Source organism: Tenebrio molitor, chromosome 3 (genome assembly GCF_963966145.1).
Source record: "Tenebrio molitor chromosome 3, icTenMoli1.1, whole genome shotgun sequence".
Taxonomy (NCBI): Eukaryota; Metazoa; Arthropoda; class Insecta; order Coleoptera; family Tenebrionidae; genus Tenebrio; species Tenebrio molitor.
In genome coordinates this window covers 9,412,806-9,429,624 of record NC_091048.1, presented here as the reverse complement: position 1 = coordinate 9,429,624, position 16,819 = coordinate 9,412,806, and the positions used below count along the sequence as shown (strand labels likewise).

At 34.9% G+C, this 16,819-nt stretch overlaps 2 protein-coding genes across 2 annotated transcripts; one reads left to right on the top strand and one right to left on the bottom strand.

The window, feature by feature from the left end:
- Nucleotides 1-2,957: 2,957 nt before the first annotated feature.
- On the bottom strand, nucleotides 2,958-4,876 carry LOC138126109 (lipase member H-like). The gene is made up of 5 exons (XM_069041786.1): nucleotides 4,750-4,876; nucleotides 4,391-4,696; nucleotides 3,920-4,342; nucleotides 3,686-3,854; nucleotides 2,958-3,632 (listed from the first exon to the last, which is right to left on the bottom strand). The coding sequence occupies exons 1-5, from the start codon at nucleotides 4,793-4,795 to the stop codon at nucleotides 3,491-3,493; spliced, it is 1,086 nt and encodes a 361-aa protein (XP_068897887.1). The 5' UTR covers nucleotides 4,796-4,876; the 3' UTR covers nucleotides 2,958-3,490.
- On the top strand, nucleotides 4,762-12,600 carry LOC138126107 (uncharacterized). Its single transcript, XM_069041785.1, has 5 exons — nucleotides 4,762-4,897; nucleotides 4,950-5,026; nucleotides 9,427-10,076; nucleotides 11,400-11,885; nucleotides 12,118-12,600. The coding sequence occupies exons 2-5, from the start codon at nucleotides 5,019-5,021 to the stop codon at nucleotides 12,468-12,470; spliced, it is 1,497 nt and encodes a 498-aa protein (XP_068897886.1). The 5' UTR covers nucleotides 4,762-4,897; nucleotides 4,950-5,018; the 3' UTR covers nucleotides 12,471-12,600.
- The last annotated feature ends 4,219 nt before the right edge of the window (nucleotides 12,601-16,819 follow it).

The window sequence follows — 16,819 nt, the reverse complement described above, 5'->3', positions numbered from 1 at the left end:
AAAGACACACTTGTCATTTGCAACAGCACTTTTATGGCATTAGTCATTTGAAATTACTTTAAAACTGTACTTATATGGAAAATATTCAACCCAAACTATGATTTTCTGGTCCCTTTGTGCCTTTATTTGGTTCAGAAATATGAAAAAAATGCTGTTGCAAATGACAAGTGTGTCTTTTCAACCTGTACCAAGTTTACTTACAATCATTCCCTGCAACCTACAATACTTAATGACAAAGTCAATCAATTCAAAGTAGGGTTAGAATCAGATAAGGAGTTATTTCACATTAAAAGTCAAGACAATGACGTTGATGTGCCACCTTTTTTTGCCCGCAATAGTACTCGCATTGGATTCAACAGTTGACCTAGCGTTATCAATTATCATTTATCATACATATGGCTTAACGCTGCGGTCTATCTCAAGAACGGTTAAATGTATAAAAATATTCCTAAGACCAAATTTGTAGGGAATGTTATGGTCTACAACTTTTGTAATAACTCCAAATGTCATTTGGAGCAAAGGAAACGAGGTATTTACAAAAAACCGATTTTTGCGACCTTTGACCTTCAGTATCTTGACTCGTGTACACGCGTACACGAGCCTTTTGAACCAACTTATAAAATGTCAAAACAAAGATTTATACAAGTTTGTGGCTTACTATCTTTCATTCTGAGGTTTACCCCTTTTTTCACCTTATACTTTGAAGGTTATGCAAATATTTTTGTTTGCGTTATTTCTCGAAGGACCAGTAATACTACTATGTACTATGTATTGAGACGTTTATTTTACTTCTTGAAGACTGTTCGTCTTACAAGCGACTATTCGTCTCGTTCGTCTGCTGCTGGTGTTAAAAGTCGGGGGTGAGCGATGAGGGTGGTTACCCCCCTCTCTCAATTTTAACTTGTGATAAAAGACCCACAAAAGGTAACGATTGAATTAATGATTATTGATTACCAAGGCGGTCTCTAGTAAATGAAAATCGCCTTACTTATACAAATGTTGATATTTTTCGAGAATTTTTTTCAAAAAAGTTTGGAAGCCACCGAATTTTATGAAAAAATAAATCATAGTAGACTTTTTGTTGTCATTTAATTCACAATTATGTAAGTCATTTTGACAAGAACATCAATCTTAACCTCAATTTAAATCACAAATGTCTTTCACCAACCTAGAGAAAACCGATATGGTCTTCGATCTATGACGAACAGTCAGAGGTAGCACGATGAAAAGTTGCCTCAAAGGATACTTCACAATGCACGAACCTTTGTAAACGTTGCACAGCATCTTTGCGATTTCGGGCGTTTCGAAATGAATAAGAAGATCGCATTTTAGTTGCAGACGTTCCTCACGAAATCCAAGAGTGTCACTTCCAGCAATCATTTTAATTAACGTGTGGGTTGGAATTCTTGAAAATCACCTCGTAGATCCCTACATACATGTTTTACCTCCGCCTCATTACGTTCAAAACGCAGCTCGATGTATCCATATTTGTAGAAATATCTGTCAGGTTAGAGATAACTAAGCAATGTACATGTGAAATGCATGTGCAACCGTAGAGCTTTTGTGGAAAAAAAAAGACTTTTCCATCAAGCGATGAAAATAATTTGTAATCGAGTAATCCATGGATTTGAATCCGTATGTTTTTTGCGATTGATATGTCAAGATCTAACCTGTGTTTCAGGCTGTGTTTTTGGAGCGTGGATTTCAAGTACCTAACGGCATACGATTTCGGATTGATGGATTAATTTGATCGCTCTTTAGTTCAAATTGTCATTCTAGTGTTGTTTGCTGTAATAATTCAAAAAAGACGAACTAGTAGTTTGAACATGCCACGAAATTTAATGTTCTCAACAACAAAATGGTGGTGAAATAAGAAATCTTATTATTGTCTTCAATATTTACCAGGCAAAGTACAAAATAAATTATCAGTCTCATACATTATCTAAAAATCCTGGAGATTTTATAAAATCCCTGAACTTCATAATCTGACAACTTTTTGATTAATTTTTCATTCAGTTAATTCCCATGGTTTTGTTTCCTGTAGCCAGGATATTATTTAGAGGTTTACTTACTTTATATCTTTCTATTATAATGGGTGACTATTAAAATTTTCACTTGGAGTTGGCTTTGAACGAGTTTTTATTTTTGCTGTTACTTTAGACACGCAAGAACGAACGACAAATGTCAGTCAGTACAATTGAAACATAACCTATAATGTTAATTATAATGTCAAACTTGTCAGTGCCTAAGGTGCAACGGAAAACAAAGAATGATCCATAGCCAACCCTAAGTGAAAATTTTAATAGTCCCGTTACATATTGTACTACTATTGCGAGCATGGAATTTCGGGCAGCAATTTGCATGTCATTTAAAAAAACCCAATGTAGTCTAAGCTTTATTGTCATAAATGTCATAAATTCATAATAATTAATTTTGAAGGAACTTCAAAATAAACTGTCACAATTATTTTACATTTTAGGTATTGATTTCCAAAGTTTAATAAAAAAAGACAGTTTAGTTTTCAGAAAATCACATCTAAGCACTTGCAGCTTTTCAGAAATGACGAATGCAATTTACAAAATGATATGAGGCAATAGTAGATATTAAAATGAGGTTATTAATACGTCTAGCACCTAAAGTCTATTTCACATTTTATATCAGTCAAATTTCAAGTTTGCCCGAAATTCCGTGCTCCCAATAGTACATACTAGACCTCCATTTTATGATTAATTTTTGGTAAATTTTTAAATGAAAGAAAATGCTATGCACCCATTATCTATGATCAATAGCGAAATATTTTTTTTCATAATACGAGTATACAGTGTATACTCGTATTATGGCCACGTAACTTTGGAAATGTATTGTGGGTTGCATTTTCAATTTCGCCGGGCTGATTATCACTCGTGAAATACCCTGTATATTATATTTAAGAAGACAAGAACAAAAATACTAAAACATGAAAACAAGAATGAATGATTATTTTTGACAATCTTTCTGCAAATGTGTAATTTGAATAAAAGTAACAAATGAAATTTGAAAATAATTTAAATAACACTAATTCTAAATAAATAATCTCAAATACAGTTTAAAACATAATAAATAAATAAATAAATCAAGGTTGGTAGAACTGACTAATTTGTATAATAGGTTGCCTCGTTTCCATTTAAAGCAATAGTCTGAATTTTTTCCCCCCGCAAAAGTTACTCGTGACGTCACAGTGTACTAAACTTTTACTACAGAGTCTGTCGATCATGCATTAGGTGTTCCTTCGCTAGAATAAATCCCAAAAAGCCACCCAATAAACTCCACGGAGCTTATAAACCTTACGTTCTATTCGAACACCCAAAATTTCTGGGTTGATTTTACGTCACGAGTTACTTTCCCCCCGCCCCGCAATTTTCAACGAGGCAACCTATTATACAAATTAGTCAGTTCTACCAACCTTGAAATAAATATCTTACAGAGACATCTACCTTCTAAAAACTGTAGTCTAATTTACAAAAATGTCAGTTTCTGTAGTTGGAGGTTTTATGTCTGGGGCTTTCAGGCAGCACCTCTTATCCCCAACACCTCCTGCTTTGGTAGGACAAAAGGGTGGATAATTATCATGAACACAATATGATCCACTTGCCCTAGAACACAGCATAAATTTATTCAGATTAAAAAATATTCTAACAACGCTCACGTTAATGGTGTAGACTGTCCCATTGGTATGGGTATACCAATTCTGTGTCCAGGTCTCGGTCCTGTTGGACATCTCCTCGAACAAGGTTCTGCTTTTTTAACAAAATCCGAAAACAAACTTTCTGCTAGATAACAAACCGCCCACACGTGACTACACAACTGTTCATCGACTAAAAACAACAATAATGTTAATGTCCTTGATGCAATTATTTGACTGTACCAGTGAAAAACTTACTTTTAGTATTTTCACAGAAAGGTTGAATCCTGCCGCCGTTTATGCAGAAATCTACATGACCACTCTTTCCAGATTCACCATAATGTCCTGCGTTTGTATGAAAAATGTGAACTGCTGCTGCATTTCCACTGTCCAACCTAGATTGTGACGGGACCAGAGGTCTAGCAGGATCTAGTCCTATGATCCTGTGAACCCGGAATAGTACATACTGAGAGATCAAACCGCAAATGTGTGCCCCCAAAGAGTGACCAACACAAGTCATCTTGTCTGCCATTAAACCAGCGGCTCTTAGTCCCATCAAAAGGTCACCAGTGCATCGACCCACCGCTTTCAAATTATGAACAGCCGCTCGATAACACGGAGGTTGTGCCAGTCTACCCCAATCTACCACCCACACGTTGTAGGACCCAACCGATATGTACGCTGCAACAGAGACGCTAGATTTGGCCCAAATTAGATACATTCAAGTACCATCTCTTAAAACAGCCATCGGTAAGGTACCATCACCCCCGGCGTATCCATGGATTAGAATTATGTCTTCTTTGGTGTGATCCCAGATGCTCTGTCGCAACCAGTCGCTTTGGATATAATTTACTGTTTGATTTTTGGTACCACTGTATAATATGTAACGAATGTCGGGATCTGGGCATCGTTGTCTCTGATCGGTTGGTCTGAAGGAGCAATCTCGCAGTGTGAGATTTGAAGATGAAGCGTTGTGGAGGTACAAAGCATCTTTAATAGGTTGATTCGGTAGTGTGACTTGACAGTTACAAATAACTATAAATGACATCGTTTTGACAACAAGTACTCAATTTTAAAATCTCACTCACAAAAAGTATAAATTACAATCAGAATCGCACTGGTCCAATGGAACATAACTACCGAATAAAATTAATGCAATGAAGGAGGCACTCACTTGCTATTGGAACGAAGAATATAAAGAGTTAAGAAGTGTCATCAGTAAAAATCCGGCTAGAAGTAAGTATTGATTCATTCGCAAGAAGGTACGACAACAAAAGTGAGATTTCAGTGTATGTAAATTAGTTCAATGGCATCCAACAATGTAAGGTGTGTTGTTTGAAGTACAGGAATAGGGAAAATGATACGGTAAATGTTGTGATATCGATTCGATTAAAAAATCAAAACTATTTTCTGTTGGCAAATTAAAATTTCGAAGGAATATTCGGAAGACAGTACTGTTAGCCGAAGAAAGTGTGATGCATAATAACAGATTCATTTACATACAAGTTGCTGATATTTTAACATACGTGATAAGAAGATTTCAGATAGCCACTTTTTGTCAAGTGTTCCACTGGCGAAAGCCTACAGATTTACAACGGTTACTGATTAGAACTATGTTTTGTCTGTTTCGTAATTTCACTGATAACTATAATAGTTATTTACATAATTAGTGGGATAAAAGCAATATTACAGGACTCGAGTGTGAAGATTGCAGATGACGAGGGCGTTAGCCCGAGTTCATCTGTAACACACGAGTTTCCTGTAATATGCTTTAGCCCACGTGTTATGTACAACATTTTATCTACGGCTGCGAATTATTAATTAAAAAAATCAATTTTTGGCAAAAACGTCAAATTTGACATTTACAAAAATATATTTTAATAATTGTTAAATGTCAGTTTCAATCGTTTTAATTCAAAATCAAAGCAACAAGAGTGAAACAATTTGCTCAATACCAGGACAACCAGCTAATTCTGTTTGTAAACAACGCGTTGTTTTAAATTTTTCATAATTGAGAACCGGGTCGTTTACGTCTTATCGCGGCTCTCGGAAGTGAAGTGACTTCGAAAAATGTACATTGGGGTTACCCCGACGTCAAGTGAGAAAAGTACCAGAACCTGGAATGGAAACGTGTGTGATCCTGTTTCGAGGACGACCTGGAGTGCAAGAGACGAGCGTCTCTGGAGGTGTCACTGCAGTTTGCGTCGTTTTTCCAGTATGACGTGTATTACAAAGTGGTCTCTTGTGCGAGTAACCCAAAAGAGAGTAGTAGATGATATCATTAAAAGTGGAAGTGAGTCTTTTTGTGCCAAGCCCAGAGATTGCAGACCGAAACGAAGTCGATGCCGGCTACTGGGCGAACAAAATGCAAGGACTGTGTTATGTATTTACAATAAGTACCTAGCTTTTCTTCTGTATTGCTGTTTTCAATAAATTTTGTCTGTTTGCTTCTAAATAAAAATGCGTTACGTAATGAAACCAGTGCGGTAATGAACTACATTATGCAACTCAAATGACTGTAAATGAGTGTGGTAATAACGACTTATCCAAGCAGCCGTAGATAAATAAAATTAAATACAGAGTTTCGTTCAAGAAGTTCGGGTGTGTTCAACTCTGGTGTCTTTAACATTACAAATTTTTCATTTTTAAATATCATTCAATGCTTTGGGTGTTGGAACTTTGTACCTATACTTGGCACGTTATTACGGTTGGCTTCAAAAAAACGGGAAACTGTCAGAAAAAGTCGGATTTTATTAAATTTTTATAGTTTGAAACGGCCTTTTAGAATTTAGGTTAAAAAACTGCACTTATGTGTCAGAAATGCTACTGTCAAACAGACACAAATTGACATAAATTGACAAATTAAATTTCCAATTCACATTAGGTCAAATTTCATTTCCCGTTTTTTTTAAGCCATCTGTACTCTGCCCCCAGCCGGACCCAGCCACCCCCACTTCAGAATTTTAAATGATACCTACCCTATATTTTTGATGGCCGGATTTTATTAAAGAATAAAGCACTCAAGGCATAAGTAAGGCAGAAAAATGTTATGGAATTAACAATAACAAATAGCAAAAAAAAAGAGTGTGTGCTTAAGATCGCACGACAGAACTTCTATGACGTCAGTGTCAAAATAATTCATTCAAATTTTTTTTACATGGCACGCTTTGGAAATAGTTGTCAACTTTTAGGAAAAATGCTTCCTCATTGGTCAACTTAAACAATTCCTAGCTCTGTAATCCTTGAAGCCTGAATTTTTTTTTGCCGATTCGGATTTCTTTAGTGATCACGGTTCTGCTATTCATCGGTATGGTGCCGATTCTGGGACACACTGTATAATTTCTTTAATACACCTGCAACTTTTTAAGGTTGAAAAAGGTCCCGCTTCTTAAATTTTTCTTAACTTACTTCTAATCTTACGCAACATATTTTGAACAACAGTCATGTCAATTTCTTTAATTTTTTTCTTAATTCGAATTCGTAATTGTTTCTTGATTTTTATAAATCAAACTGGAAAATATACTCGAGAAATCTTCAATCGATTGAACTTTTGGTATATTTCTGGGATTCTACTCTTCTGTCTACGATTTTGCTTTTTTTTGCTCTGTAACCATTCTAAATTTTTTCGACATTGTATAAAGCTAAATCGGAACAAAATACATAATGATCATCCCCACTCCCCAGAGAAAAAGGGAGTATTTGGTTAAACGTGATCATCTGAATTTTAAAGAAAAAATCCTATTTCAAGCGATAATCGAGAAGAGACATCCTTTCCTTGACCAATCAGAGTTGAGCACCACGCAATTTTGCGTTGCCGGGATATTCTACATCAGAAAACGTCAAAAATTTGATAACAACTGAGCACAAATCGCCAACGTAATATTAATCAACAAATTTACTAGATTTAAATCTTTGACTTTAAATTATATTGACTTAGTTTTTTCTAAGTGCTTTTGCACTTCATTTCGCTTCTTCATCTTTCTGCCTTCTCCTTTCTTCGTCCACTTTGGCTTTTATCATCTCCTTTATGCAGACCCTGATCTTGTCCCCCTTTCCTCTGGCAACGTGTGAGCTAAATTTTTGGATCGTGGTACCTCCTCGAGTGTCGTTTGGATCTTTTGATAATCCTTAGACCACCCTGCGTACTTGAGCACATGTTCCACCACATCTCCCGCTTCCGTCCAGTATTTGCAGTATTCACTTGGTGTTTTTCCGATTCTTTTAAGGTAGCTGTTGAAGTTGACGTGATTTGATTTAACTTAACTCATATCAGTGAATTTCAAATTTGTAATGTTCAAACAATCCACTCCGCATAATTCTATTCGAGAAACCCGTCAATACATCCTGGGTCATGTGAATAAAACGGAGCATTTGCTTTTGCTACATCTTACTCTTTTTTAAAGCAAGTATGTACTTCGTTTTATTCACATGGCCCACTGTTCTGAATTAACAGAACTTACTGTTGATGTACTATAGTAAGTCATCGAACAAGTAAAATAGTGAACAGAAACAGTGAAGAGTGTTTTGAGAATCTTTGTACCTTCACTTCAGTAGTCCAAATATGGAAATTAAAAAAAAAATAGGGACTCCCCCCATAAAGATACACTGGTCTGAAGGTGCGTTTTCTTCAAATACAGGCTGAAAAGTTCAGTGTTTATTGTTATTTATGGTGCAGATGACTGTGGAAAATAATAACGTTAAACAATTTTTTGAAAAATAGCTTTACTTTGGAGTATAAAAATCTTAAATTTTTGTAATTTTTCTAAAAAATGGAACGGCAACGTAGCTCGAATAGTATTTTGTCACTGTGGATATGAAGGCTGCTATGTATTGAACAAAATTAAAGTGCTTATATCTTCTCCAGGAAGAGCGATTTTTTTTTCTAAGTATTTTTCGAGCTCCACTGGGTCCTTTCCTACCATGCTCTGAATTCGGAATTCGCGAATTTTGAAACACCCTGTATAACGATATTTGTGTATGCATGTAGTTTTTATTCCAAAAAGAATACATCAAAACCACGAAAATATGACACAATAAATAACAGAAATAATTTTCTATTAAAAACATTTTTTCCATTTATTCAATATTCAATAAGGAACTTATCGAAGGACCCCATATTATTGGCTCGGTTCGATATTCCTTCAATTTACAAATTTGGAGAGATTATTTGGAAAATATGTAATAGATTAGTTTTATTTATTATTATTAAAATAAATGTGAAGAAATATATCTCTGAAATGTAATTTTCCATTAAGATAGTGATAACAATATTTTGTTCCTCTTCAAAGCATAAAACAATTCTGTAAGTACTAGTTACTTTCAGTTACCGAAATGAAAATGTCGTTCATGTACTACTCCTTACCTTTACTATCGATATATTTGTCATTTTGCACGTCAATAAAAACAGAACTATTCGAAAGAGAATCAAATCAACTTTCAAGTGCAATGAAAGAATTCATGGTCCACATAATTGAAAAAAACTGTCAGGAAAAGGACGGTTTTCTCTTTATTGTCGTGAATAAAATTGAACCCGAATTTTCTGATTTCGCCACGAAAATGCTCAATGTAAATGCATCAGTTATAATTATTAATTTCTTTGCAAACAAAGATACTAAACCTTTGGTAACATATTTTTACTAGGTCTCTTTGTTTCTTACCAATTTGTAATTCTAGCACAATCCGAACCATTTTAAATTTGTTTTGATTGACCCGGAAAAAGATATCTCGTATGTTGACGATATGTATAAAAAAGTAAGAATTTCTAGAGCAAAAATTGTGGTTCTCATAACCAAAAAGCCCAGCGCAATCTTTATCAACTATGCCTTACGCGCGTACTGGAAAATCAGGTGTATTAACGTTATCATAGCCTACGAAAGTGATAAGAAGATTCAAGTAATCACCTACGATCCTTACTTACCAGAACTCGAAAAAATTGTAAATTTGACAAACTCTACCCAAGACTTGTTCTATGACAAAACGAAAGATCTTCATAGAACTAAAATTAAATGTTTGCTGACATATCGAGACCGGACAAAAGTGAAGCGAGTGGAAAAAAATGATGGTGTTCACTACGAGGGCAAAGATTACGCTGCAATTAACACAATTCTGACGCATTTAAATGGAGAATTACAAATGGAGACGATGGACAACATAATACTGAACCCCTGGTTTGAGTCAATATATTTTGGCAACCAATCGGGGCGTATGATGAAGATCTTGAATCAACGAGACATTTCGATTCTGATCAAATCAGAACGATTCACTGTCGACAACGAAATTTTTGACAATCTCTATCCGCACACCCAAAACGATTTAAGCAGTTTGGTTCCAAAAAGTACTGAAATTCCTATGGAAAATAGTATGTTAATGGTCTATACACCCAGTATGTGGATGGCGTACATTGTGACACCGATACGTAAGCGCTTAAACATTTAAACTGCAATAAACGATACGTATATGCTAAATATCTGCTAGGCCTACAGTTTGCTTTTAAATAAATCGTACGTTAACCTTAAGCCACATAAACAACTACTAATCATTGATGTAGATGGAAATATATTTATTATAATTAATGACCGCTTAGGGCGCTAAGCTGAGATTAGCATTATTAAAAATTAAACAACTTAAATTCAAATTGTGCAGTGCACCCAAAAAGTTTGGATTAATATAAATATTTAATTTTTAGTTAAGCTTTTCGAAAAGAACTCGAATTTTTTTTAAAGGAACATTTTTCGATAATTGTCATTCTTCAGTCCCTTTCCTTTTGCACACATAACATTTATTAAATTACATTTTTTTTAGAAATTTGTAAATACAGGGTGATTGTAGTTTAAGCCAACAAAATTTTCTGAGATGCACAGCGATGTTAAATTAATAACTTTTTTAGTAAAACTTTTTTCAAATTGCTTTTATTGCTCTGAAATAAACTCTATTTCTACTACTTACAATGGTTTGAATTGTCTCCTCTGTTAAATTTCCCTCTCGCGAAACCTTTCGGTCAAGTCTGGAATAATATTAGGAAGGATAAAAACGAGAAGTATCATCAACCTTATGAGAAACTCTTTTCACGTGTCAGCTGTTTGTTAACGATCTATTTGCCTTTAAGGGTGGCGTGGCTGCGTTTTGTGCTCTGCGCCGGACCTTAGCTACTTGAGTGCGATGGACACTGGCGGAGCCTTCCCGATTACTGAAGCTCCAAGGCACGAATAACGAATACCAAAATCTTTTTAAAAATTATTTTGAAAAAGGTCGCCTTGGTAAGAACGTGATTTTCCAATCGTTAAATCCAAAAAGATCACATACTTCATGGTAATGAATTTAAAACAAATTAAATGAAAGATTTTTTAAAGAAAGTTTATTTTTTAATTATTTGAGGCACGAGCGACAATTGAGCGAGTACTTCATTTGCGCGAATGTGCTAAATACGTCTTCGCGCATCGAAATTTGTACAATATTTTTTGAAACGAACATGGCCACAGTTGCCAGGCATGTAGATTAGTTTTTGTAACGTAATTTCTGGGTATCTCTGAAGCAAAAATTGTCATGTAAAAGGGATAAATTCGACAAAACTTCATATCTTAGCGAAGTGTCCATATGAACGAAAATCTTCGATAATAATGAAACAATTCTGAAAAGAATTGTTTTCTTAATACCAATCTTACTTAAAATTGTTAAAATACAAAGTTCAGTTACAAAAATATGCTCAATTGAATCATTTTAATATTTTTTAATTTCTCAGTCTTCCTGCTGTTTATGGTGGGCATAAAGAAACTGGTTGGAAGCGTCATCGATATCCAAAAACTGTACTTTGACATCTTCAGAATTTTACTCGTCAACAACGTCGCTTCATTCCCAAAAAATTCCTTGGAACGTTTGTTGATTTTTGGTTGGATAATTGGCGCCTTCATAATTAACATGTTTGTGCAAAGTAAAATTACCAGCATTCTCGCAATTAGAAAATATTTTGCCGATATAAACACCATAGAACAATTATTTTCGTCGGGATTGCCACTTTACTCGATTCCTTTTTACATCGCAGAAGTAGAGAAAAAGTACGCCGGAACTGAGTATGAAAAATACGCTGAATCTCTGATACCACTGTCGAGCAATGAAGGCCTGATGGATCAAATGATCTACCGAACAGACGTATCGAAAATTCCTGCATTTCTTACGGAACACGATATTGCAGTTTTTGTTTCTCAATGCAAACATCTTCGGAAAAATGGTAATAAATTGTGCTTTTCAAAAAAAGAATATAACGGGTGTTTTTTTAAATGTGGCGTCGAAGTAGGCGTTGAACTGTCAATTGTGAACGCACTATACGGGTTACGGATCACGGATCAGCTGTTTAAATCTTACGCTTTATACGAGTGGTGTGATCTCAATCGACTCTCCAACGCCTACTTCGACGCCAAATTTTAAAAAACACCCTTTACAGAGGTATGTGATTTTTACAGGTGCTCAAGTATACCATTTGGTCAAAGAAAGTCTTATGCCAAGCTATCAGTCCTATAAAGTGATTCACAATTCACCTCTCTTGCCGATTTTGAACAAAAATATGAGACGGTTAGAAGAAGGGGGTTTTATTGACCTGTGGGCTGAAAGAGCTATATACAATGCGACCATTGAAGGATTTTTACATCCTGAAGAATACGATGAAACCAGAAGTACTAAACCATTATCAATAGATGTAACTCTTCCGTGGATTTATATCTTGTTTTTGGGTTATACGTTATCGACATTTACATTTATCATCGAGTTACTAGCTACCATAAGAAACCACTGCAAAAGAATACCGTTTAGGCATTAATAGCAATCAAACAATAATTGTAAAATTGCACCACTAGTGTTAGGTATGCACAAAATTGAAAATTTAATAAACAAAAAAGAACTGCAAAATTTAGGCCTACTTCCTTTAAATTATAATTTATAAGTAAAGTGTCGAGTAATAAGTTGATGATTAAATTTACTGGCAGGATTAAAATATTTGTATTCGGTTTATTCATTGTACCGTGCGATCAAAAATTATTTAGATTAACGAAGCTTTTAATTTTGTATACAGGGTGGTCCCGATATAACCTGCCAGAAGAAATCCAGTAATAGGTGACGATGAGTAGAACTCATACACAAAAAAAGTTTCTAATAAAAGTCTTTTCGTTTTCGAGATAAAAATAATTGAAAATTTGGTCAAAATTTGCTGTACGCTAATGAGTTAATCAGTTTTAAAAAGGTAATTCTGGTTACTTGGCTGCGATTTCTTTAGCAACGGTACCTGCAACACCTATGACATTTGTCAAGTTTAATTTTAAATTTGCGAATCCTTTAAAAAGTTATGAAATTCACGAAACAAGAATACGCCGATTTGCATTTACTCTATGGCGAAGCACGTGGTAATTCAAGACCGGCAAGGCTACCATACGGCGAGCGTTTTCCTGAAGGAGTCCTTCCGTCCCGTTGTACTTTTGTGGAGCTACATCTGCATTTATGTGAGGTTGGTTCTGACTGACTCCAATACGATGGCGTCCCCGATCCTCCATTTAACCCCTCTGGATTTTAATTTTTGGGGCCACACGAAAGATTTGGTATACGAAGTTGAAATAAATACAAAAAGCCAACTCCAGAAACGCGACACAGATGCCGCGAACAAGATTCGTAAAAACCCAGAAATGCTGAATTCTGTTTATGAAAATTGGTACCGGCGTACTCAAATGTGCTTAAATGCCAACGGAAGGCACACAGAACATTTATTATAAAATAATGTTTCTAGTCTAGTTTACCTTCCATTAGTTATTAGATATTCTCAGTTAGAGTTGAAAGTACGAATATGTAAAGTGTAAATAAATTTATTCAATACATTATTTTGGCTATTTAACCACAATTAAGACGATACTCTTATTACACAGTTCTTCCACAATTTTGCACACACTATCTCTACATTTATTTACACATTGAGGAACACCGCTTTATTTATTACTCATTCATCTCAGTCTACAAAATCAGCTTTTGTACTTAAATAAGCTGGTGAATTAACGCACACAGTGTCCAGCGTTTTCAATAAATGTCATTAATTTGATTTAGTTTGTCAGATTTGAAATTTGTCATAAACGATTCAGGTACCTATGTTGCTTAGATACTGTCATCCTTACAAACACCAGCAATTAATTCCTGAGTAGGTACGTATTTTTGTGGTCAGCAGCGTCGAATGGGTGTGGATAGGGGTTAATTTATCCCCATTATTTTGGACCTAACGAAGGGGGGTTTTTTGGACTTGTTAGATCCTTCTAATGACCCAGAATTTTTTTGGCAGGTTATATCGGGACCACCTGTATATTTCCAAATCTAGATGTTTAGATGCTCTGGATGCATAGAAGTATTTTTGGTTGCATATACCCGTCTCAATTTAAATTTGGAAAATTTTGCCGAAACTCAGCCAAACAGACAAGAGCGCTGTATGTCCATTGTCCATTCTATCTACATATCTCCGTTATTGAAAACACCACTACGAAAGTAAGTGCTTATTCACAACGGACATAAGACATAAGAAATAGGTACATAAGAGATACCTAAGAATAATTTGTAAATTTGGGCAATTGGAAAATAATTTATAAGTCCATATAACTCGAATAGGATTCTTCATGCCTTTTTGTACACAACAATAATGTTCACTAAGGTCACTTCTCATAAGTTACGTAAAAATTAATAGTATATCCACTGCATGTGTCATGAATTTCTTATGCCTTATGTCAAGCTTATGTCCATTGTGAATAAGCACTAAGATTCAATTATGAATCTTTTATGTTCTGAAGTAAAAACTATTTTTGCATTAAAATTTGATCAATAGTGACAGTTGCTTTGTCGTTTAACGTTTATTAACTGAGGTAGCAGAGATGCGAAAAATCAGACACTGTCAAACTCATAGCCGCCCCTTATCTAAGTAATTTTAGAGCGGTTTCGCGTTACGTTTTTCAGATAACCGTGTACGCTAACGCCGGGGTTGCTAGGCAATAGCGTAACCGATTAATTACCGCCCGTTGTTTGAATAAGCGGTTACGGTAATTGCTCGCGAATAGCGTACCAGTTATTTTAACGGAACGTAACGTAACTCTCTAATAGAGTTTTCGCGAATCGGTTACGCTATTGCCTGGCAACCCCGGCGTTAGTGTACAGTTCGATACACGGAATTTCGGACAACACTGTCAATGTACTGTCAAAAAATGTAAAATAGGCTTTACATTATTAACCTCAATTTTACGGTTTGCGACGATTTTGACTGACATGAACAGAAAATAAATTTCAAAATTTGGCTTTTGAATGTCACATTGGCAATAAAGAGTAATTTACATCGCAATTTTTTGAAGTGACAGAAAACTGATGCCCAAAATTCCGTGTCCCTAACTGTACACGGTTATCTGAAAAACGTGTTCAGTTGCGGAATTAAAATTTCGGGCAGTATTTTTCTGTCACGTCAACAAAATCTCTGTAAGTAAACCACCTTTTAGTGTCATGTTGATTGGTGACTGACATTCAAAAATTAAACTTTTCTGTGTCAGTCACGCTGACATTTTTTGAATTTTGAGTTAATTGCACTGTGTGTAATTAAATAATCGCTTTGATATGTTGCCTACCAGTTATTATATGCCACATGACAAAAACACGACAAGAGTAAAAATTGAGGTTATTAATGTAAAGGTTGTTTTAGAGTTTATGTTATACCTAATATATATAACATTGACAATTTAATTCATATACTAAAAATCCCATAAGCCGCGGTGTTTTTGTCATTATGACAGCGAAAAAAATTTGTCCTAACTTTTCCAGTGACAAAACGGAACCTAACCTTTGAAGGCGTCTGATTCTAGTCTAGTAGGTCTGCATCATCGTACTTTTCCGTATTCATTAAATTGTCTTACCGAATTACACTCAAGCTTTTTTTTGGATCGAAGTAAACTTGACATTTATAATTCGAGTTTTGTTGCCTGCAATTAAACTCAAAAAAACTGTCAGAAAAAATTACTCGTCCTATGCAGTTTTTTTCGTTAAATTGCCAGGCAACAAAATTCTCATTGAAATGTCAAGTTTACTTCGACAAAAAAAAGCTCTCGTGTATTAGGCATTCACGATCTTTTTGGGACCGAGTTGGCTATCTAGTGATTTTGTTGGCAGTACCTCGGTGATAATTATATTCCCTAAAGGAAATTGACACTTTTTGTGTTAGGTTAGGTGGTTGTCAGTTTAAGGTTATATTTTCTGAATAGGTACATTGTTGCCAGATCTCTTAAATTTGGTATGTCCTTTTTAAATTGGAAGTAGCATCGTTTAAAAGAAATTTTTTGTCGTAACTAAATTATTTTGGCAATTTTGACTTTTCCTTTGACGAAAATTAAAATTATTTTTACATACTTAATAAATCAATCACTTTCTTACGAATATTAAAATAAGAAAGCTGGCAATATTGTGACAAGAAAATGTCGAACAGACACTGACAGAAAAAAAAAGTTGCATCCGTTTCATCACTGTATCAGTTAGTCCAACTTGAAAAGAAAAAATCATAGCCAACTCGGTCCCAAAAAGATCGTGAATGCCTAATAATTATAAGTGACAATACTGCCCGAAATTTTATTTCCGCAACTGTACGTTCCGTTAAAATAACCGGTAGAGTAAAATCAGTTAACCGAATACGCTAACTGAGATAACTGTGTTTCCAATTTGAGACCTTTAGCGCTTTAAAGTTTATCACTTCGGTTAAATTTGACGTACGTTAATAATAAAAGTGACAGGTTGTTGATATCCTGTTGAAATACAGTCATTGAAGAGTTATTTGATGTAGCTGTTTTTGGTGAATTGGACTACAATTTAGTCGAAGACGCAATTTTGAATAATTTACTGGAGGTGCGGCAAAATGCATTTTTGCGATCTACGAAATATGGTAGATTAAATCTAAATACATTCACAGAGGAAGAATGCATTTCTAACTCCCGGTTTAAAAATGAGCATTTGGAAAGACTTGTCCATGCTTTAGGTATACCGCCGGAATACAAAGTGTCCATCGGCATGCTGTGTCCGGTATAGTTCATTTCAGTCAGAACCAGGGTTGGCAAAAAACATGTTTTTTTTTATTTAAAACAAAACACACAGTTTTTTTTATTTTAAACAGTTTTT